The sequence below is a fragment of the Chondrus crispus genome, genomic scaffold, assembly GCF_000350225.1.
Source record: "Chondrus crispus Stackhouse genomic scaffold, scaffold_100, whole genome shotgun sequence".
In the NCBI taxonomy this organism is placed as follows: Eukaryota; Rhodophyta; class Florideophyceae; order Gigartinales; family Gigartinaceae; genus Chondrus; species Chondrus crispus.
The window spans coordinates 163,487-186,937 of NW_005178862.1; the positions used below are offsets into that span (position 1 = coordinate 163,487).

General features: G+C 50.6%; 4 protein-coding genes; 2 read left to right on the top strand and 2 right to left on the bottom strand.

Moving 5' to 3' along the window:
• Positions 1–5,731: 5,731 nt before the first annotated feature.
• On the bottom strand, positions 5,732–5,995 carry CHC_T00001493001 (hypothetical protein). The gene has a single exon (XM_005712138.1). It carries the CDS (start codon positions 5,993–5,995, stop codon positions 5,732–5,734), a length of 264 nt encoding a protein of 87 aa, XP_005712195.1.
• A 162-nt stretch (positions 5,996–6,157) lies between these two features.
• CHC_T00001494001 (hypothetical protein) lies at positions 6,158–7,989 on the top strand. XM_005712139.1 is given in 2 exon segments: positions 6,158–7,759; positions 7,760–7,989. 1 exon segment carries the CDS (start codon positions 6,158–6,160, stop codon positions 7,757–7,759), a length of 1,602 nt encoding a protein of 533 aa, XP_005712196.1. The 3' UTR covers positions 7,760–7,989.
• Positions 7,990–8,561: 572 nt separating this feature from the next.
• Positions 8,562–10,745, top strand: CHC_T00001495001 (hypothetical protein). Its single transcript, XM_005712140.1, has 5 exons — positions 8,562–8,608; positions 8,689–9,349; positions 9,475–9,721; positions 9,912–10,488; positions 10,682–10,745. Exons 1-5 carry the CDS (start codon positions 8,562–8,564, stop codon positions 10,743–10,745), a joined length of 1,596 nt encoding a protein of 531 aa, XP_005712197.1.
• A 14-nt stretch (positions 10,746–10,759) lies between these two features.
• Positions 10,760–13,896, bottom strand: CHC_T00001496001 (hypothetical protein). XM_005712141.1 is given in 2 exon segments: positions 10,760–10,878; positions 10,879–13,896. 1 exon segment carries the CDS (start codon positions 13,894–13,896, stop codon positions 10,879–10,881), a length of 3,018 nt encoding a protein of 1,005 aa, XP_005712198.1. The 3' UTR covers positions 10,760–10,878.
• Positions 13,897–23,451: the final 9,555 nt, after the last annotated feature.

Consider the following 23,451-nt stretch of genomic DNA (forward strand, 5'->3'; position numbering starts at 1 on the left):
GGCCAGCGGGGGACCGGGGGCGGAGCCCCCGAAACGGTTTCGGACACCATGGACGGCGCTCTGGTCGGGGAGAAGAGGAAGAGACGTTGCCGGGGTCGCGTTCGCCTCTGTCGGCAGTCGCTGCGCGACCTGCGACATTGGCGTTCATTGGCGCGTGGAGAAGGCAGAGACCTCCACAGGCTGGATCCTCATGCAAGGATTCACAGCGATGTCGCCAACGTGGGATATGGGGGGACCCTAGGCGACGACGAGGAGGCTGGGTCACCGGATTTGTGGGAGGGTCGCGGTTTCTGGACGGCCGAGGATCGGGCGACAAGTATAACGCTGAGAGAGTTAAGGGCAGTGAGGCTTCTATTGCAGAGGCACTTCGCCGACTACGTCTCCCAGCCGAGCGTGAGGCGGCTGCTGCTACACGAGGACAACCAAGCAGTCGTCTACGTGCTGAACGCCATGGTCTCGGCTTCAAAGCCGATGATGGCCGAGCTTCGTCGGCTGCAGAAGATGCTCGTGGTGCTGGGGGTGACAATAGAGGCGCGCTGGTTGCCCTCGGCCGTGAATCGCTACGCAGACGCCCTTTCCCGAACGTGGGACCCGGGAGACGCACGAGCTACGGACCACTTGTTGCGGTCAATACAGCACGAATATCGCTTGGACGAGGTCGTCTTCAAAGATCGCCCGGTTGGGGAAACGCTGGTGGCCAGGAAGAAGTACGCTCTGACGCAGATGGGGGAGTATTGGGGGGATGGGCTTGCGCGTCTTTGGAATCCGCCATTCGATTTCCTTCCGCTCGTGGTGAGGAAGATTCAGGCCGAGGACAGAAAGAGGGTGCTGATAGCCCCACACTGGCCAGCGCAAGCATGGTACGCGCGCTTGCGCGGGCTGGCAGAGGAGCTCATCGTGCTTCGCCCTTCCGACCACGGCCCCCCGTTGCTTCAAAGCTCGCGCCCAGTGAACGCCGCATGGGAATTAGTGTTGGCAAGGATAGGGTTGCGCAGCTGTGGACGGCGGGGATCCGGGATGCGGTGCTGGCAAGGACGGGGATGGAAGGGGAGACGGGGGGTGCAGAGGTGGCGGCGGAGCTGCTGGTGTCGCATGGGTGGAAGGCGCAGACGTGGGCAAACAGGAGCAGTCAGATTAAAAAGTGGTTGGTTTTCTGTGATCAAGACGGTCGAGATCCGCTGCCTGCAAACGAAGGGCACGTGCTCGCTTTCCTGGGTTACATGTACCTGGAGGGAAGGGTAGGTCCAAGCTCGGTTCGCAATTATATCAGCGCTGTCTCCCGTTTCCATGAGACTCAAGGGCTACCCTCTCCGACGCGTTCCCCGCTAGTGTCTGCCATGGGTACTGCGTACATGAACAAGACCGATCGAGACCGACCTGAAGCGCAAAAACGAATCGGGATTAGTGCCGCAATCGCGATGCGTGTGGCAGAGTTTGGCTAGGGCACCGAAGTCGTTGAGGAAGTGGGCTCCTGCGCTATGGTCGTTTTCGCATTTATTTTTCAATGCAGGTCAATTCCCGTGGCACACGTGGCAGCAGAAGACATTGATGTCACGGATGCTAGCGTGGATGTGGCCCTGACGCATCGCAAAGCGAAGTCTTATCAACGCCCTCTGCGACTCTCCTACCGTCGCAATCCCGAATGAGATGCTCCCGGGCTGTTGATGCTCAGGTGGAAGACACAGCGACCGCACAATGCTGGTTTCTTCAACCTCCGAGCTGGAACGCGCCTTGGGACTGCGAATTTGAACGCCGCCATGTCAATGTCGCTGCTGCGTGTTGGCGCTGTTCCGCCAAAGGGGTTCTTTTATTCGTCACACAGCGCACGAATCGGGGCGTACAATGAGCTTTTAGGACTCGGATTCACAGACGCTTGGATCATGAATCGTTTGGACTGGGTATCTATGGAGATGCTACAGGTCTACTTTGATAGTAGTATTTCTGTCACCGCCGCGTCGCGCCTTATCTTCGCGCATATGCTGCCCCAAGGCCAAGCAGTCTAGCACGCCTCCGTCTCCGCATCGCTCGCACACTCGGCTCCGCTTTGCGCTCCGCGTCTGTATACACTTGTGTATGCGGGTGAAGCTGTTCAGAGAGTAGCGAGTGACATGCCGACACCTGGCATTCGACCGAGCGTGCACTGTCCTACATATCGCCGACGGCCGGGTGAGAGTCTCGTGACTTCTCGGCTATGTCTATTTCCCTTTTGCCCACCCATCCCCGTCAGGACGCCCTTCCTTGGGCTTCCCTCACATGTCTATTCTCTGATATTGTTCTTTCTTTGTTTACTTTTCGATAGATAGTCAAGAGTACTCTCGCTACCGCTGATATCTCGGGTGCGCGGGAGCTCCAACCGTAAACGACCATCTATCTTCATACATCAACGAGTTGACACTCACTAGAATCGACAAGCAAATGCTTTACCTGTGGTGATGGCCTTCTGGTTTCAAAAAAACATAACTGAAATGGAGAGTTGTGTTGTCTAGAAAAAATAAAACAACTTTGTCCTCATACAGTATGAGGACTAACGGTCCGATAGACACTAGAAGATGCTACATGTGGCGGCTTTTCTGCAAGGTGATTATTATTTTCCTTGCCAGAGCACTAGCACATCGATAACATCGAGAGCGGTAATTCGCTGTACGAAAAATGTAGAAAACTGAAAATACGGCAAGCTTATGCTTGTCATTTCCGTGTCTTTTTTCATTGCAAGGGCATCTCAGAGAAAGGAACTCTTCCAAAAACATATCTTGACAATTGTACGCAATTTGAAGGCTGCCATCGTTCAAGAGAGATGGACTTTAGATTCCTCCTTTACGATCATGGGCCAGATGAAGAATTCCTCGCTTGAAGGAGGCACTGCGACGATAATCTCGAGTCTATGAAGACCAAAGAGCAAACTCTACATCAGGCAACTATGATATGGGCTTTGAAAATGCCAGTTTCATTTGAAATCGCAAGGAGAACTCTTCCTCTATCGTTCATGCGCAAAATGAAACTTCTAAATCAAAACTGCTAGAGTTATCAGCCAGTGTTGATCTCGTAATGCAGAGCTCTCCAACCGATTCGCCTGCCAGCCCTAAACTGATCTTCTTACCAATTGCTTGCCTGCGCAAAGATCCCAGAGACATCTGAACTGCACCAATCAGTTTGTGTTCTGTGATTGTTCTATGAGACCTCAGTTCTATCCTCAAAGGAGTATCTTCGCAATTCCCACCACGCATTGATGTACGAATTACAGCTCGATGCAGCAGGTCCTCCGCAAATGGTGCCCGCTCGCCCTTTTTCTTGGCCTTGGAGCGGAATATAGGAGCCCATTCATTATTCGGCCGTCGTCTGTATATCGTGAGGTATGGTTTGTTCAACAGCATACCAAGTATAGAAGTGTTTCGAAATTTGCAATCACCGAGGAAGACCTCATGATCTCTTCGAGACTTTTCAAATAGTTCTCCAATGACTGTCACTGTCCCTGTTTCTTTGAGCTGAACGTTTTCCAGTTCGATAGTCTTTCCGTTGTATCCTTCTCTTAAGATATCCATGACAGTACATAGACAGGACCCTATCACTTCTTGCTTCTCAAGATCTTGAGTTTTCGAGTCTCGATCATAAATTGTCACCTGCAGACGTAGACTTTTCCGAGTTTCGGGTGGGAGCTGAAAGCTGCGGACCCATTTGGGATTCAAGACATCCCAAATTGTCTCGGTCCTTCCTGTCAAGTTTTGCGTAGATACACAATGGGAAGTTAGATATACTGTACACAGCCTCTGGCAATCGTAAACGATCATCCCAGTCCTTCAAATAAAGAAAGAAACCGTGTCTGTTCTTTTGCGACGAAACGCGGGAAATCTGGAATAGAGTGTTCAGAAACACTTACCGAGTTCGACCCATTTACGATTGTCCCATGTTTCCAAAAGGGCGAAAGGGTCGCTCAGCGAAAAGACATCCATATTCGCAAGATTCTTTGCCTCCACTTGTATCTCCAGATGGGAACCAATTGCCATTTCATCCATTCCGATGTGTTCCTCATCTGAATTCCGTTGAGGACGGCGCGATATCTTGTGCTCGGAATTCATTGACTCGTTTATAAAAAAGCGCAGAAACCTCTTCAGTGTTTCGAAATAGCAGCGAAGGACAAACCTCTCACTCAAAATCCTACTTAGGAAGCAAGGTCCAGGGATTGTTCAAACTTCAGCACCAGAGATTCTTTCAGGTCAGGGTTGCACTTTTTAAATTTGTTTAGCTCTTTTTGCGCAACAGGAGTTGAAAGTGTGGAATTTCTGTGAACGATTTTCTTTCTGGAGAAATTGCTCCGCATTTGGAGATAAGTATACTATACTGGTGGGAATTTGGAACGAGAATTATATGAAAATTTGTTGAAAGTGCATGTTCTCTTGCTGCATGAAAGTTGATACTTGCATCGTGCACTTAATGTGGATACATAACCGGAGCTTCTTCTTCCGAAAATAATCCTGTGCGCAAGAATTCAGTCTGGCACCGCTCCGGGTATACAGTATAGATCGCCATATAATACAAAACACTTCTATTCACAAGTCCGTCAAGACTCTTCCGCATCATGAGGAATAGCTGTGTTTAGATTGGGGATACACTCGGTGTGCGCTATGTAAGTACTGTAAATCTCCACAGACTACAGTATCTGAATCGAGCTGTTAGCAACATCGCCTTTCAGAACGCATAGTGCGCAGCACAAAACGGGGCTATTTCTTTGACGGTTACTAGTTCAAACATCCCACTCTCTTAGCATCAGAGGTATTTAAAAATTCAGGACAACGGCTAAATACCTCTGGGGCCTCTGTTCTGATGCTGACTTGATTTGATTCCCATGCGTAAGGTTGATTTCATTTCAAAGAATCCTTTTGCTACAGCACGGTTGAATAGAGCCTTTCAACTAGACTAAACAGCTCATTTGCTATTCTGGTATGGAAAAATTATGTGGAGAATAAAAGGGGAGGATCATCCACAATTGGTAAACGGAATTTTTGCAACTGTCTCAATTTGGATTATCGAATGATGAAGACAGAATGAACTTTGGTGAGGTTTGTCGTGCTGTTGGATTTGCAAATGAAGTTGTCTTCCATCGATGGCCAGGGATGCAGCTAATATCTAACATATCGGGCTTGACGGCAATCGCTGTCTTAAATGCGTCCCTGGAAATATGGCTTTTGAGTGCGGTCAGACATGGGAGATTTAAAGCATTTCGTTTGGGAAGAGTGTAGAATAGTGGATTTGGGGATCGACGGATTATGTCGCCTCAGAACGATTCAAATGGTGAAACGCAAATGACTGCTCCGTTTGATAAAATGAAGCGGCGTCCAGGATACGGCCAGCATATCTTGCCAGCTCGCTCTAGCTAGTACTTGTAGAGAGGCACCGTTCCATTTTGAGAAGAGGATTGGAAAAATATCCAGATATATGTACTGTACAGTATTGTTTTTCAGGCATATATATCCACACGCCACGTCAATGCGTAAACCCACTAATGGCTGACAAAATCATGTTTATCTTCTTCACGTGATCCGATGCCTATCAAAATACCCGAAAAACTTGTTTTAGTCCAAGCAATGTCTCGTTGTCATCAATTTCAATGCTCTGACCTCGCTCCGCTTCCCTCCTCCCTCACTTTTTTTTGCTTCATACGAAACGGCGGATGCCCTGCTAGCTCCAGCATCCTTGCATAACTTGTCCCCGATAGCTGCTGACGATTCCCTGGACATCATTTTGTAACCAACACTTGCCCTACGCTCTTTGCGATCTCCATCGTTCCCCTCCACCTCATCCACCTCATCCACCCCTTAGATCCTCCCTTGGATCCCCATCTACCCCGAAAATGAAGCGCACACGCGAAAACGGAGCACCCGAAGGCGCCATGCCGAGCGACATCGACGCCATGTCTGCCACGGCGCGTGTCTCGGCCCTGCGCGCCATCATGAAGAAGCAGGGCTTGGACGCGTACGTCGTCCCCAGCGAGGACGCGCATCTCTCCGAGTATGTCGCCGCCTGCGACGAGCGCCGCGCCTTCTTGACCTCATTCACAGGGTCTGCGGGCACGGCTCTCGTCACGGCGGAGGCGGCATACTGCTGGACGGACGGCCGCTACTTTGTACAGGCGGCAAAGCAACTCGACGCAGATGTGTTCAAGATGATGCGCACGCACGAGGATCCGGGCGTGGAGGATTGGGTCGCCGCGAATATGAAGCCCGGGTCCAAGGTTGGGATTGATGGGATGACGGTCTCGATAAATGGAATGAAGCGCTTTCGGTATGCACTCGCCGCTGCGCAGGCAAACAGCTCCATTTCGGTTGAGCCGTTGCCGAAGGATGTGCCGAATCTTGTCGATCAGATCTGGGCGTCTGCTCGTCCAGCGGCTCCTGCTAGCAAGATCGTTGTGCACCCGGTTGAGTATGCCGGTGTGTCGGCAAAGGATAAGTTGATCAACGTTCGAACAACCATGCAGCAAAAGGGGGCGTCCATGTTGATTGTGTCCGCTCTGGATGAAGTTGCCTGGCTGCTCAACCTGCGCGGTGGAGATGTGAACTACAATCCAGTTTTTTGGGCGTATGTTACTATTACAGCATCGTCGGCGACATTATATGTGAACAACACTCGCTTCGGAGAGGGAGTTGACGAGCAATTGAAGGAGAGTGATGTTACTGTCTCATCATATGATTCGCTACTGCCCGATTTGTCGCAAGCATGCTGGGATGACACTTCTCGTGTCTGGATGGATCCGAACAACTGCAACTATGCGATCCTCGATTGCATCCAGAAATGCGCACAAGGGGTGCAACTGATCAAAAAGCAGGGTCCCATCGCACTAGCCAAGGCGAAGAAATGCGGAGTGGAACTGACCGGTGTCCGTTCCTCGCACATCCGCGACGGGGTGGCACTGAGCAAGTTTCTCTGCTGGCTGGAGAACGAGGTGGCCAACCTAGGGCACGAACCGACGGAAATAAACGCATCGGACAAGCTGGACGGTTTGCGATCGGAGCAGGATTTGTTTGTGTCGCTATCATTCCCGACGATTTCAAGCGCAGGGGCCAATGGTGCAGTGGTCCATTACCGGGCGGAGGCGGCCACAGCTGCCAAGATCACGAAGAACGACGTCTACTTGGTAGATTCGGGTGGACAATTTCGTGATGGAACGACGGACGTGACGCGGACGATGCATTTTGGAGTGCCAACGCCATGGCAGAAGGAATGCTTCACGCGCGTGCTTCAGGGCCATATCGCAATCGATCGGGCGATTTTTCCCAAGGGAACGACGGGACATGTGTTGGATGCGTTTGCTCGGGAGCCGTTGTGGAAAGTGGGAATGGATTACAAGCACGGGACTGGGCATGGGGTGGGCAGTCATCTGAACGTGCACGAGGGACCGCATGTGTTGTCGTTCAAATCACAAGCGTTAGGCACGGCGCTCGAGCCTGGGTTTCTGACGAGTAACGAGCCTGGTTATTACGAGGAGGGTGGGTTTGGGATTCGGATTGAGAACGTATGCATTGTGCGGGAGGCGGACGTGAAAGGGCCGCCAGGTGGGAGTGAGAAACCGTTCTACGGGATGGAACGGGTGACGATGACGCCGATACAGAAGAAGATGATCGATGTTGGGTTGCTAAACGAGAAGGAGAGGAGCTGGGTGGACGAGTACCACAAGGAGTGCTTTGAGAAGTTGGAACCGTTGTTGAAGGACGACGCAGAAACGTTGGCGTGGCTGAAGAAGGAGACAACCCCCCTCGTTTCATGAGAAGTCCTTGGAAATGTACTGTAGTCGATGTGGCGCAAATACGTGCAAGTGTGAGTAAAGTGCACGCGAGCACGGTGAATAAACGCAAGCAGGGTGGGCACGCGTAAAAACGTTGCAAGAACGCATGCAGCGCGTCTAGAGGATGGTATGTAAAGTGAGATGAGGGTAAGCAGGAGGGGCACATTTAAAGCGAGTACTGTAGGTGATTAAATTTGGCACTGAGGGCAAGGTCATAGAAGTCGGTGTGTTTGAAGTAGGGCCAGATGCAGTGGACATTGTCGATGTGCCTCCACCGAGGGCGAAGACCGGGTTCCTTCCGAATGGAAGGGGAAACACTCGGGCCATATCCCCGCCTGGGCTCTTTGCGCATGCGCTAACTAGAGATAAATTTACCTCCGCCAGGGAGATTGTGAACAAAGAATATTCCGCGCCAGCGTTGCACGCTCTACCGTGCAAACTGATTGGCTGTCCTTATGTAGACGTGCGACAATCGCTGAACTGCCCCCGCAAAACATACCTTTTTCGACACGTCTTTTGAGATGCGGGGCTGCGCATCACGCCACTCTGCTCCTCGCCTTGCTGGCGCCCATCCCTGACTTCGCGACAACGATGCCAGTCTGCCCAGCTGTTGGTGGCAGCATCGGGTCCCTACCCTGCGCTTTATATGCGTAGGGGTGCCCCATCGCTTGCCAATTTGAGGTGACCGCCTCCAGCAACTCTCCCAACCCGGGCACAACACCTAACACACAGCCTACAAAAGGACAAAGACAGCCGTAAGTTTTGCCCGCCCACGCATCTCAACATGGCCTTAGAAAAGCAAAGCCAATCCGCAATCCAAATAATCCATTAGTAAGCATTCCACATTTCCTGGCGTCCTACTATCACCACGTCTATCACACTAACCTTCCACCCACTACCTCTACCACCAGTAATGATGTATACAACATTGACGAGTCCCCCCACGAGCCCGTAGGCGGCGCCGCTCGCTTCATCTCTGCCGTCCGGCACCAGCTCTCCGCGCACCATACCTCGCTTGTGCTCTTCTCCGGGGATGCATTCTCGCCGGCCCCTCTCACTCCGCTGACGGAAGGCGCCGAAATGCCGCCGATTCTGAATGCCACTGAAGTGGACGTCGCGTGCTTGGGGAACCATGAGCTAGACAGAGGTCTAGACGTCATGAAGGCGCGCATAGCGGAGACTAATTTTCCCTGGCTGTGCTCCAATGTTAAGGAGGTGGAGACGGGCGTCCCGTTGGGAGGCGTCAGGGAATGGTGGGTGCTGGACAAGGGGGGCTACCGGTTCGGCTTCATGGGGCTCGCCGGGTTTGACTGGCTGAGCGCCTTGGATAAGGTCGACCCGGAGGACGTTTTGTATGAGGACGTTGTCAAGTGCGCAGATCGCATTGCCACGGTGCTCAGGGAGAAGAGGTGTGATTTTGTCGTTGCTCTCACGCATATGAGACAGCCGGATGATGATAGGCTCGCGATGGAGGCGAGAGATGTGGATATCGTGCTCGGGGGGCATGACCACGTGCTTTGTACCAAGGTTGTTAACGGGCGCTTTATCGTCAAGTCCGGGACTGACTTTAAGGTATGTAAGTATTTGGGAAGGGTGGGAGCACGGTTTACGATGCATGTCCTGTCTGTTGTAGGTTCTGAATGACTGACATTTTGCGGTTTCTCTGGTTTGCATGTTTTTTTTTGTTGGAGGGACAGAATTTTTCAACCATCGAGATTGACGTGAGCTCTGACTGCCGGCTGGTGGCCCGTGAACCGAAACATGTGGACGTGTCTTCCGAGTATGCGGAGGATCCCATTTTTGCGAAGTTTGTTGCTGAGAAACTCGAGTTGCTCGGTCCAGACTTCAAACACGCGTTAGCAGTGTCAACGGTTGACTTGGATGGGCGCTTTGTGTCCATTCGAACGAAAGAAACCGCTTTGGGAAACTCTGTGGCCGATGCACGTAAGTTGGTACTTATTCAAGCGCATCTCGTTTTTCATGATTGTTCAACTTGATGCGTTTGCGAGATGCGTGAAGCTGAGAAGGAAGCCCTTCATACTGACAATAATTTAATTTCACTCTTTGTTCTCACACTTGTTGGGATTTCCACGTCCTTTTGCTCCTCCAACCTCCTTGCACTTCTGTTCTGCAGTGGCATTTTACATGGATACAAAGATTGCTCTGATCAATGCGGGGAGCTTTCGATCCGATTGTGTTGAGCCTCCTGGAAAGATAACACTACAGACAATCAATGCCATTCTTCCGTTTCAAGATGTAGCAGTCGTCGTTGAGTACACTGGACGAGAACTCTTAGGTATATTCGAGAATTCTGTCAGTCAGTATCCGCTTCTCGATGGCAGGTTTCTGCAAGTCAGCGGAGTGTCTTTCCAGTTTGACCCAAGGCTTCCTGCCGGTGAGAGGATACATCAAACTGATGTGGTTTGCAAAGAGGATGATGACACTCTCAGAGGGCTAGATGAGGATCGCTTGTATCGAGTTGCCGTCAAGAGCTTTATTCATATGGGGAAAGATGGCTATCCGGAAGGATCGCTATCATCGATCATCCAACATTGCGACACACCCATTGCAACAATGGTTTCGGAATATCTCAATGAGCTTCACACGATATCCCCAAAATGTGAGCGCAGGGTAGTCTGCGTATCCCCTGAAAAAGAACTCCTGAAGTCTTACGATTATGCGATTAACTCAGAGCAAGCTAGAGAGACTATGTCTCGCCCAGAAAATCCCAGCGCTCTGCCTTTTTCGCAAACCTGAAGATTCTTTTTCAATCACAAGGCTTTATCACTTCTTGGGGCAGAGGTAGGAAGAACTCTACGAGGTAGGAGAACAGAAAAGCGCAGTTTGGCGACACCGCAGGAGTCGTCGAGTCTGGAAATGTTCTGTTGGAGAAAAGTGCAAGAGTTGCTGTCTGAAGCTCACCGTGTGGCCAGACAAGGCCTCTTCGGTCTTCAATCATGGACAGTGAAGTATGCTAGTGTGAGAAAAAGTAGGATCAGTTTATCACCTTTTGTCTCCCAAAAGAGTTCAACAATGTAAATTAATTTTACACAATCAGAAAGTTCGAATCGTTGCGTAAGACAAAGATGATGACCTCGTTCCTATTCTTCAAAACGTGGCACAGGGTTTCTTTTTCTTGCTGACCGCCTGACCGGGGTTGCTTGAGGCGGCGGATCCTTATGAGCCTTTTTCTTGATGGAACCCGTTCGAGATGCATGTCGAACAGAGCTGTTCTCATTAGCTGCACCATGAGTTTCGCCTTTCGCAGAAGACCTCCCCTTCGTAGGCAATGGTTCAACCTCTTTGATGTCATCCGTCGGCAATACGCAAGTGGTTGATGCCTTGCGTCGTGAAGACTTCCGAACCGGAGTGATTAGGTCAATCTCGGGCACAACTCTGTCGTCTCCTCCCTTGGTGGGCGTGAAAGGCGTTTGAGTAGTCTCAAGTGATGTTTTGTGACCTTTTCCAGAAGAATCAGCATGGGGGTCCGCAACAAGGTTTCCGTTTGAATCGAGCCCATGGGCTATTACCAAGTCAATCAGCTCCGCCTTCTTGATTCTGGGCGGAACTTCAATTTGATGCTGCTTCATAAACTGGCGAATCTCTTTCACAGTTCGACTCTCATAATCCTCTCTTGTAGTAGAAGGACCTGACTCCTCTACCCTCTCTAGCCTATCCATGGTCTCAGAAAGGAATGTATTCTCAGAACCGTCCACTTCCCTAGATTGTGTCTTGGTCACCAGCTTGGGCCCCTCGATCGCCTTCTTGTCAGCTTCATTCTCAGTCGGGGTTTCGCATACTTCAACATTACTTGATGCAATGGAATTCTTCGTAGACATGTGTTTTTCTAACCTCTCAATCAGTGTATCTTTCTTGCCGCTTGTGTCTAGGCCGAAGCTCTTAAGATTCTTTTTGAGAACGAAGTAGTTCATTTGGCGGAACTTCTCCATCTCCTCTGGTTTTTCTGAACTCTCTTCGCCCATTCCTGAAGCAATCGTAGGGGCCCCTCTAGGAGATGTTTGTTCGTCTTCATTCATGTTTGTGATAGAGGTTTCCAGATCCGCCGAATTTGTAGACGAACTAACGGGTATCTCAATTTCCCGAGCCTGCGGAGCTAGATGTCCAGTCGAATCGTTCAGCACCTCAGCTTCTCTTAGCGGGCACTCGGTACTTTCATTGGCCGTTGATCCAGTTGAGAGCGATTCAGACTCTTCGTCCCCGCAGTCGATTGTTCCCTCCGATTCGCTCGCGGTATCTAGATCTTCAGGATCAAAGTCCAGGGTCACTGGTCCACATGTGACAGGAGATTCTTTCGAGGAGGCACCTCCAATAGAGAACCTATCTGTTACGGCTTTCGCTGCACCAAGAACAGCACCGAAAAGAGAACGCCGCCAGGGAGAAGATGAAATCTCGACTTCGTCTCCATTCTTTTCACTAAGACCATCATCGACCGAATTCTGCACCGCAAGATTCGGTGTACCTGAAGAGAGAGGATGAGGAACCCTCGGCATGGATGCGATATTGTATTCTTCGTTACTGTCCTCACTACTGCTGGAGCTCTGCGCAGAGGATTCCAGTGAAAACGAAGAGAGAGGGTTTTGGTTTAGCCGTCTCTTGCTTCCGCCTGTACCAGAAGAAGCTGTAAAACAATTGTCTTCTGCAGATGATTCCAAACTAGAGCGGGATGAAATATAATTAGCAGAAACGTTTCTCTCGGGGGTTAAGACCCTGTCTGGCTCAAAGTGAGAATATGTCTTGCCATCATCCATCGAAGAATGCTTCTCGGGAGCGTTCCTTCCAACGTTACTTCCTTGAGCAGCTGGATAAAAGAATTTGCCCAGCTGCTGCAGTCTAGTAGAAGGGGGCGGTCCTTGCTTTTGACCGAAAGACACTTTCTCTTCAGACAACTTAGATTTTGGGGAACCCGATGGGATTGCAATTGTATTCGGTGTGCAATTCTCGCTTTCACGCATTGGAATTCGTGACTTCGACTTCACTGGGACTGGAGAGTAATGCGGTCCTTGACCAAGCTCTGCATTGCTAAATAGGACGGAGCGGCTACCCGGGCGGCCAGCTGACTGGATCTTCTCGGCGTTTTTTAGGTTGCGACCTTCCCACCTCATGGGAGTGGATGGTAATCCGCGGCTTAAGCGGTCGAAAGCCGTTTCCCGCCGCAAATTCACTGGATTGTTTGTGGATGACCCCTGGGTTATGTGGTTTTCCTCTGATTGCAATCGATTTCTGATCGGTTTATGCTCTAGCACTTGTGAAGTGATAGGGTTCCCGTTAGATCGCGGCCATCGCGAGAATGAACGTGTGGCTCCGCCGACGCTTCTCACTTTCTGCTGAGCCTTGTGGTTTGAAATCTCGTTCGCAGGCGTGTTCGGGTTATCTTTACTCTTCACCGACTCTACATCATGGACGATATTTTCAGTGCTTTCCAGAGATTCATCCTCAGATTCCTCAGGATCTGTAAGAAGCTCTCCTTCATCGCTTTCGGATGGATCAGGTAAGTTAATGCGTCTTGTAAGTCCTTGTCCCTCCGTCTTCTTCTCTGAGCTATGACGGGAAGTTTCATTCTGCAGAAGAGCTGAAACTTTTTCGGAAGGAGTCTCTAAGACCGAGCTCGGGAACAGTTTTGTGTTGGTGCTGGCCACAATGAACATATTTCCCTCTCTGGCTAGAACTAGTGAGGTGCGCCGTATCGCAGCGCATGATGGGCTGTTCGTATCTCTTTTAGCAGGTGTTGGTTTGTCTTGTCTTCCACCTGCAGCAGGAGATAGAGTTATCTCCGTGCCAAAGTGTCTCTTGGCAATGAAAAACTGGTTTCCACTTTGTAGAAATACCTTCTGTCCTTTGTGTAAGGCTCCAATGCCAGGGACCACGGTATTGGCGTTGTCCGCCAGCTGTTCCAGGGAAAAGCAGTGAGAATCCAGGAGGACGAGTGCTTGCATCTCTGCAACGCCTTCGGACCGGATTTGAATGTCACAGTCCTTGTGAGATCCGAAAATACACCAATTTCTTTGGTCGCATTGCCACTTCATGCCGCGCTGCCCGCTTGGCTTGTAGACAATGATTGCACCAGAGACATTTTGGTGCCTTGCAGTAGGAGTGGTCATTGCAAACGGTTATCAGTTGTGAACTTCAGAAAAGCAGTCTTGATCTCAATGTGAATGTACACACGGTTCTTCAGATGCGATTGAAGGCTGCCAGCGGATTAGTATGTGCCAAGGGTAGAGGCGGTAGTCGAACGGGATAAGCTGCCGCTTCACTCAAGACTGTTGCGACAGGAGAGTAGGCTTCTTTGCAGCGCATAGATAATAAGGCTCCAGCTGCTTGAGAGCGCTCGGCATATTGAAGGAGCCATGCAATATTCCAAGGGTCTAGTACGAGTCACACGAGCGTCGCGGGAACTGAAGGTGCCGTTGAAGGTGGTTTGAACGTTTGAATTCAAAAATCTTTTTCCTTCCGTATTTCCGCCGCGTGGGCTGCCGCGGAATGCAATTTATTTGCATTTTTGGATGTGAAATTCCACCCGCTTTTTGAACCCAGTTCATGCGTGTGAAATTGAAACCCCGCCGGGAACTAGCCCACCATCGTCATGAATAGAATGCATTGGATCACTTCCACGTTCTACACGTTGATTGGAACGTAAGTACAGAATGACCACAGTTGTACCCTTCCAGGGGTAGTGTGTTGCTCTTATCAAACTAGATTAGAATAGATCCTGTTGCATTCAGAAATATCCACGGTACAGTTTTAAAGAATGTGGTACGGTGGTATGGATTTCCGGCCGTATTATTGTACAGTATGCATACAATGCCCGTTCCAGTAGGACAGTCCATCTAACTCTCTTTATTTGAAGGATTTGAACCATAGGCACGTCAGCTTCAGTTCAGTACCTTTGTACCGTACAGTAGCCAAAAGTTCCCTTTTGGGCATTTGCTTTATTGATCTCAGTTGACGTGCAAAGATTACACCAGACGTTGGTGATAGCTATAGCTACAGTATAACTCTCCATGCGATGGTAAATACGTTCTGGTATGCCTCTAAACTGCTTCTACTGCACCGATTGATACACTGAATATGCTATACATGTCCTGCATACGTCATCACAAAACTAGCAGCACTTGCCGCAATGTGCAAACCTTTGCTTATGTGCAAATTGCCGCAACTTTCATATTGGCGTTGGTATTGTTGTGGTTCAAGCCACTGAGGCGTTAATTTGCGGACTTGAAAGTAACACTGTATCCTTCTCTTAAGCCACAGGAGCACAACTGCTTCAGCGGTGACAGGAGACACACTCTCTTTTCTGAACACTACAACTCCTTGTGAACGCTCATTGACTCCTTCGCAGTCTGGATGAAACTTCCCTTCGCATACGACAGAAATAATATTCGCAGTTCATTCCATTCCGAGATACGTCACGGCAGACCTCATGGTGTATCAGCCTAGATCGCCAAGGGCTGTCATAGGTTCAAGGGTTGGGTCGGCACGAATATTTCCTGGGAGACAGGCTGTGAAGCTAAATACTGCTGCAGCGCCCTTAACCTTTCCAATGGTACCTTCGTCAATTCTTTGGTGAACAATAGCAGCACGCTTCGAATGCACGAAGTGCGTGCTATCCATAAACAACACATCCTTTTCCGTACACGCCTGCAGAATCCGTTCAATATAGTCCGCGCTTGAGAGCTTGAGAACGGTTTGTCGACAAGCAGATGTTTCCCTGCTTTTGCGCAACGCACTGCCCAATCTGGAGCGGGAGCAGTTGGAAGTGGGATAAAAATTGCGTTTGCGGACTAAGAAAGCAGGTGTTCGTAGTCGCAATATGTAGGGATCTGGTGCACTTCAGCGAATTTCATGGCCGTTTCTTCATTGCCAGATGTTATGGCTGTAACATAGCCGACGGAACGTGCTGCAAAGCCCATGGAATAGTCTTCACGATATTTGCTGTGGGAAGCACGCCCAGCTCTAAGGATGGGTCAGACAGGTTGGCATTAAGGCGGCGGGCTTCAATGCATAACAGCGCTGTCGGACTGTTTCTTGTTTGATCTCATGCAGTCATGGAGAGAACAATGAAGTTGTGTAATAACGCAGGTGGTACAATTGAAGAGGGCGGTAACTCAAGAAATTCAGGTGAAACGCAGCAAGGTAGCAGAAGTAGATGAGCAGAATCAAGTCGTTTGATCGGAGCTGGGGTTGGTTTGCATCCAATTCACGGCTACACAATTCATTCTTGAAATGTCAGTGTGTGCTTTATTCAATGACTATTGTTGCGAATGCTATCTTATATCGACGGATATCTAGGGACAAAGGTCACGCTTGGACTGGATATGTGAAGTCTGCGATGTGAGACGGCATACGTGCGAGGATGGCAGTGGCAACTGAGGACCAGATAGAGTAGCTAATGCGTTGTTGTAGACGCAACTTCACGGTGCCATACGCACAAATGGCTGCGGTGGGAAATCTTGAGGGCAAGGGCTTCGATTCATTCATGAACGATTTCTGGAGAAAGACAGTACCCTTGGTAACCATGGTATACATAAACCAGTTTCTGAAGTTAATTCGGTTTCTTAAATTTTACCATCTTTCAGACTGGTTAGTACCTCCTCTCACTTGCTTCGCGGGAACAGACGTGACAAAACGATCCCGCCATTGTAGTATAGTGGCGGTCGCCAGCTATGAGCTAGCTCGAGGAAGAGGTAACAACCAATAGGGGGTGTCCCGCGGTAAATCGGGACTGTGGTAGAGCAAAGGGGAAGTACGTCGGCCGACTGTAAAAGCACGACGTACTGGTCGAAGTGCGGACCCGGAATGGGACCAGCACTGGAAGGGGTGGTGTAAGAACACACAAAACAGGGGTGAACCCGAGCCTAAAGACTAGTGTCAGACACGGGCGGAGCGCCGAGTAGCGAAAACTCCTAGAGGGAACGAGCGGGACAGATGTCAATAGTGCCGCCAAGACCAGAGGCTTGTCGTAGCCTGCGACTTGACAATCGTCACAATACAGTAAGAGAGAAATAGGTCGTGCGACAGTAATACGCCCAGGCTAGAGGCCAGTCTTAGCCGGCGTGGTCGCAACGACAGAGTAAAAAGGAAAACAATTGAAACGTCGAGCGACAGTAACACGCCGAGGTTAGAGGCTAGTCCTAACCCGCGTAGTCGCAAGGACGGAGGAATGGAAAAGGTAAAGTAAAGGCAATAGAAGCCAGGGAAACGTCGCAAGACAGATGCCGACAATGTCGCCTAAGTCAGAGGCTTGTCTTGACCCGCGGTGTCGCACCGTCGAAGGAAATCCGTTCCCAAAAGATCCTTGACTGTTTACTGTCATTGCCCGGCGCCGTCGCTTAAATAAGCGAGGTCGCGGGGTCTTGGACATTGTCCATCCTACGGTACTACTGTACTCTATGGTGCAATGCACTGTACTATGCCATTACTACTGTACCTTGTCATATACAACCTCCGGGCTGTACTGTATACAGTACGTCATCGGCCTGTAATGCCCACGTGTAGTTCGTCCGCCTGTAAGGCACACATGTAGTCCATCGGCTGGTAATGCCCACGTGTAGTCGCGCGCCTGTAAGGCACCCGCGGCGGCGGGTGCTGTACAAATTACAAATCTGGGCTGTGATACCACACGGCCCCCCGCCCAAACCGAAGCCGTCCCGGCGCTGCACTTGATTCTGACATCGATCTCCTTCCTCTTTTTTTTGTCTGCATGACGTTGGGTGCGCTTGCGCCCAAGCTGGATGGCCGATTTCATGCGCAAGGGCTCTGCCGGCGAGGTGGGCAATTTCGTGTGGCTCCGGGGCCACGCGGTACCGCGCGAAGTCTTCGAGCAGCGGGACTTCCGTTGGCGATGCGACAGCGCACCCGAGAACTGGAGATCGGCGAACCGCCTGCCAAGAAATTGGACACCGCAGGCCATGGTCAATCAGCGCTTCGACTACAGATTCTACGACGACGCTCTGCCGCTCGACTGGCAGTTTGATGTATCGTTCGCCCGATACGGACGTGAACTGGCATATTGCCGTGCGTTGGCAGCTGCCCAAGCGACGATCGGTTTCTTCGACGATGCGGAGCAGTTCGATCGTCGCTGCTTGTTTGCGAAGGCATCGCTGATCCACCCAACGCATTGGCCCTTCTATGACAACCCCCAGGGCGATCATGTCGACGGTCGTCACAAATATATGCCTGAATCATGGCGTCGGTGGGAACGTTCATCACGACACCGGTTTGGCGTGTTCGCCGCTGTGCAGCATCGAGAGATTTTTGGTCTGCGACCGGAGGTTGTGAGGCAACGATGGCCGCGGGTCCCGAGAGGTTGGGAGAGGTTGGAGGTTCCTCTATGGGTGCCGGTCGGCACGCCACCTGTCGTGACGTATTTGGGAATCGACTTGGCAGTTGCAAGCCTTGACGATTGCCTCGGGAAAATTTTCTACACAGAGTTTGCTTGGCTCGCGGCAACGGAGGCCATCCATGTAGCCCGACAAGGCCGTTTCCCTCGTTTTTCCCCTTCCTTAATTGCGGCAATACGCAGAGTTGGCGTTGATGCCATTTGTTTTGGTCACGATGACCACATGGTCGAGTTAGAAGCACTCCTTCACGAAATGGAAGTCATCCGATGGGACCGCGTGTGGCGGTGTAACGGAAAGGTTCCGAAGTATAACCATTACGGTACCCCGGTGTATGACTCGGGTGATTATGTCGAGTTCGACTCGCAACGATGGGCAACACAAATGGCGGATGCGATGTACATCCAAGAAGATTTTGACGGACGTCCATGCGAACCAATGCCATCTACAGGCGTGTTGCATACGGGTTTTCTTAACCACTGCATGCCAAATCTGGTCCTGGCACCATGGGAGTGCGTTCGTGAGGATGCGGGTAGTAACAGCAGACGGGAGAGAAAGAATGGCCGGGGTGTGGGACATCACAACAGGACAGCACCGGCGTCGGTTGAAGCACGCGAACCGTCCTCATCGACTCCTCTGGATGGCCATACTGGCACTGTAGAGAGTGGCATTTCACAGATTAGATCACTGCTCGTCGAGCGGGGCTTGCAGCCGAGGATGGCATCTGTCGGTATCGCACTGCCATCATCTGCCAGTGGTGTAGTCGACGTAATTGAAACCCTATTGCGCAGTAGCCCTTTGGGCAGCCTTGTGACAGCCTGTCCCTCATACCCCGCGAGCAGGGAGGAGATCAAAGATCTGGATGCGCCTGTGGATATCGAGATTGATATTTCGCAAGGCATTCCCCCTCTCCAGATTCCCCGCACGACGTACGTCTCTGTTGAACCGGCGCACGCCTTGCCTGAGCCGGTTATCGATCTCACGACTGAATAAATTCTAGGCAGCCCCTTTTCTTGACCTTCTCCTATTTTCTCGACTGTTCCATCCGACATTTGCCAAAGCCATTTTTGTAAAAGGCTTTGGGATACCAGGACTATTTTTTTGACGAATGTGTCGTAGCCAGAAGATGGCGAAGGTGTTCTGGAACCTGGCGGCCCCGTCGGCGGAAATAGCGGACAACAGAATTGAAAGGCAAATTACGCCCTGGTTCCCAAGTGTCACCCGACTCATCATAACCGGTCCATCGGACTCTGAATCGATCGTTTCGATCATTATACGCGACAATTGCGTCAAATGAGTGCTCTTTTCTTCTGTCGTCTATGGCATATTCCGCCTCAGAGATTTCTGATCTCCGAAGGCGAGAGAAGGGTCTCCGATGTTCTTCAGAAATGTCTTCTGACGGCGTTCTATCACCCTGCTCATCATAGGAATTATTCCTAGTCTCATGATGGGCTGATTGACTGCCGCTGGCCGCGGGCAGGTTGGGGGTTCCGTCTTCAGACTCATTGTCGTTTTCGACTTCTCTTGTAATTCTTGCTTGGACTGTTTTTTTTGAAACCCGGTCCCTGGTTGCCGTCTCGGTGAGGCCATCACGAATAATACTGACTGTGTGTGATGTCGCTCCAATGACCTCAAATGGTCCATCTGCTTTTGGCTGTAGCTTGTTCCTGGAAACCCCTCCACTTTCAGTACGTAGCGGTACTTGTCTCTTCACGAACACTTTGTCCCCAACATCCGCTGGGGATGCTATTTTTCTGACATGCTTGTCTTAATTTTCCTTGTATCGTGTCTGAGCTGCTCTTAGCGTGTCGGTGGCTCCGTCCATGAGACTTTTAAGATTATCCATCAGCCCCATACGTTCGCCTCGAGTTTCTGCCATTGTACTATTCTCGGGAATGTTTTCCAAGGCCACGGGCCCTGGAGGTCGTGACAACACAAGTTCGAATGGTGTACATCCCGTGCTGCGATGTACTTGCGTGCTATACGCGTACGTCAGAGGACCACAGTATTCATCCCATTTCTTTTGATGTTCCACGACGTAGTGGCGTATGCCCGATAATATGGTTCGGTTGAACCGTTCCACTTGACCATTGGTCTGAGGGTGATACGCAGTGGTAAAGAGATTGCGAATCCCCATGATTTGACAAATCTTTTGGAAGAACTTCGACGCGAATTGACCACCGTTATCGGATAGAAGATAGGCAGGTGGTCCATACGGATAAATCCAATTCTCGACGAAGGCTCTTGCCACCGTCATTGATGTGATGCTTTTCAGCGGTATCGCTCTTGTCATCTTCGAGAACCGATCTGAGATGACCAAAAGGTATTGGTTCCCTCTTGTCGATCGGCGTAGAGGTCCCAAAATGTCGATGGCGACGAACTCTAGCGGCCTTCTCGCGGGGAAGAGTTTCAAAAATGTAGAGTGCTCGCGCAATTGTACTCTTTCGCGGGCGCATGAGTCACATTGTCTCACACAAGCGTGACATTCCAATGCCATGGAGGGCCAGTAGAACGTGCGTCGCATTGTATAGAACATCTTTGTACCCCCAGGATGACCTGATGTTCTTTTATAGTGGCATAGGTAAAGAATTTTTTGGCTTAACATGGTCGGTACGACAATTTGTCTGCGGTCGTCGAGAGGGGCAACGCGGACCAGGAGACCGCGGTCGTCGACGTCGAAGCGACTTGTTTCGTCATTATCGACTTTCTCTTTCAACATTTGACAGTATCTGTCGTTAGCTTGAGAGATCATCAGCTCTTCGATTCGGACTGGAGATAGATCTGTGTTCTCAGCGTTCACGACGCAGATCCCCTCCTCATCGAAATCTAACGTGATTGCATCGCGCCTGAGCTCGATCTCGACATCTTCGTCATCTTGATCTTCATCCATCCAAACGCTGTTCTCTTGAACCCAGAACAAGGAATGTCTGAGTCAGGTTCGACAGCACACCCGCCAAATGTCGGCAGCCTTGACACAGCGTCTGCAATGCAATTCACAGCCCCTTTGCGGTACTTGATTGTGGAATCGAACTCCAGTAGGCGGAGACGCCATCGAGCAAGCCTGCCACTGGCGTCTGTTAGACTCATCATCCACTTTAAGGATTGATGGTCTGTGTAGAGCTCGAAGTGCTTCCGCTCGAGATATGGTCTCAAAATCTGTACTGCCCAAATTATGGCGAGGCATTCCTTTTCGCCGACGCTGTAATTCTTTCCGCTGGCTTCAGGGAATGACTCCAAAATCCCACTGGATGGCGCTTTCCGTCTGGATATGTCTGAAACAGGGCGCAGCCCACTTGTCGCTCGCAAGCATCCGTGTCGACCGAGATTGGAAGGTTTGAGCGCGGTAGCTTGAGAATGGGAGGACTTATAAGCGCGGTCTTCAGTAAACCAAAAGCCTTGGACTGTTCAACCGAGAATTTCTCTAATTGGAAAGGCTTCCCCTTTGCTAAAAGTGCATTAAGGGGTGCCGCAGTTCTTGCGAAGTTCGGCACGAACCTTCGGTAAACATTGCACATGCCAAGGAAAAAGCGAAGCTCAGTTTGCGTCGTCGGCTCTTGTGCCTTCTTGATGGCATCGGTGTTCTTCTCGGGAACGGCCAAAAGTCCAGGGCGGATGACATGGCCAGGATAGTCGACCGACTCAGCAAAGAAATTACACTTTTCAAGCTTCAGAGAAAGCCCTGCGTCCTGGAGGACTTTCAAAACCTGTTTAACGTGAGTTGAGTGCTCTTCAATGGAATTCGAGAAAATGATGATGTCATCAAGGTACACGAGGCAACTCTTCCATCTATATCCTGATAGTAGTATATCGAGTGTTCTCTGGAAGGTGGCTGGAGCATTACACAAGCCAAAGGGCATTCTCCGGAACTGGTAACAACCTTCATGGCATGTAAACGTCGTCTTCTCTCTATCGGCTTCCGCCACAGGGATCTGCCAATAACCACTGTTGCAATCGAGGGTTGTGAAGCATTTAGCGTCCCCCAGCGAGTCCAAGCAGTCTTCCATCCTTGGAAATGGATATGAATCCTTCACAGTGATTGCATTTAGCCTTCTGTAGTCCACGCAGAACCTAAGAGATCCATCTGACTTGGGCACAAGCACCACCGGGCTAGCCCACTCACTTTGAGCGACCTCGATGACATCCTTGTCCAGCATCTCCTGTACGGATTCTTTCAAGACTTTCCTGGCCCCAGGACCTGCTCGATATGGCTGGGAGAAAACCGGACTGGCCCCCGGTACTAACGGTATCCTGTGTTCTGTTATGTCCACGGAGCCCAGTTGACCTTGCCACATTTTGGCGAATGGACGGAGGAGCTTTCGCACCTTGCGTCGATTGTCGTCCGACAGATGATCGAGTTCTAAGTCATCAATATCTGTCGACTTCGACTTCTTGTCCCCATGACTAGATTTTTCCGGCGGTACAAGCGACAGGAGGCCAGGCCCTGCCCCCTCTTCATCTCGTGATATTTCTCTGGTTGGCAGACCAAAGTCGACCGACAGAATTTGATTGGGTGCTGTCACAGCAATTCCAATCCGCTCTCGTTTTTGAAGTTTGGTCGTTGACCGTGAGAAGTTCGCAACGCGGACTAAGAATGGGACATGAGGACGGATGTCAGCGACCCCATTGGACAGGCTGACTTGCTTTCTTAGATACACTTCCGGTCTTGTCTCTAGGACTACAGTACCAGAGGCTGGGCAGCTGACTTGAACAGCCATCTCCGTGCCTGCCGGAATTTCGACGGCCTTGGTAACTCTAAGAAATAGGTCTCCGTCTCGTTTGGTACTCACTTCGGGGCATTCCCCTGTCGGACGGCTGATGGGGGTCATGGCAGGTCTCCTTTGAATGGGTACTGCATCTCCGGAGCATAGTTCGACTGACCGCCTTCGGATGTGAACGGCGGAAACGTGATCGTCCAGAAACGTACTTCCCAAAATGGCGTCCGCGCATAATTGTCTCACGAGGATGAATTGCTGTCTCGTGTGATAGCTGCCGAGCGCCACGGCAAGATGGATTATTCCCAGTGTTTCAAGCCGGTGATTCGAGGCGCTTGATAATGAGACCAGCTCTTTTGAATTGTCAATTTGACTTTGTGCTTCCAATGATAGCATGTCCAGCCGAATCAGGTTTGGACCTGCCCCTGTGTCTAGGACGGTAAGCGCACTTCCCAATGAATTCTTCGAGAGCCCAATGAGGGCAGCGACCTTGCAATTGTACGTGGACAAGGCGCATATGGGAGTTCTCTGATATTGATCAAGTCGAATCCATCGGGGTAGACCATATGGTCGTTCAAGAATTTCTTTTGATTGCACCCAGGCTTCT

What these genes read in the sequence shown, in the direction of transcription:
- CHC_T00001493001 (XM_005712138.1), bottom strand. Translation starts at nt 5,995, where the DNA reads ATGCGCGTCCTCGCTGGGGACGACGTACGCGTCCAAGCCCTGCTTCTT.
- CHC_T00001496001 (XM_005712141.1), bottom strand. Translation starts at nt 13,896, where the DNA reads ATGACCACTCCTACTGCAAGGCACCAAAATGTCTCTGGTGCAATCATT.
- CHC_T00001495001 (XM_005712140.1), top strand. Translation starts at nt 8,562, where the DNA reads ATGGCCTTAGAAAAGCAAAGCCAATCCGCAATCCAAATAATCCATTA. An exon ending in AGTCCGGGACTGACTTTAAG is followed by an intron (nt 9,350 to 9,474) that starts GTATGTAAGTAT and finishes TTGGAGGGACAG; the next exon opens with AATTTTTCAACCATCGAGAT. An exon ending in GAGCAAGCTAGAGAGACTAT is followed by an intron (nt 10,489 to 10,681) that starts GTCTCGCCCAGA and finishes AAAGTGCAAGAG; the next exon opens with TTGCTGTCTGAAGCTCACCG.
- CHC_T00001494001 (XM_005712139.1), top strand. Translation starts at nt 6,158, where the DNA reads ATGATGCGCACGCACGAGGATCCGGGCGTGGAGGATTGGGTCGCCGCG.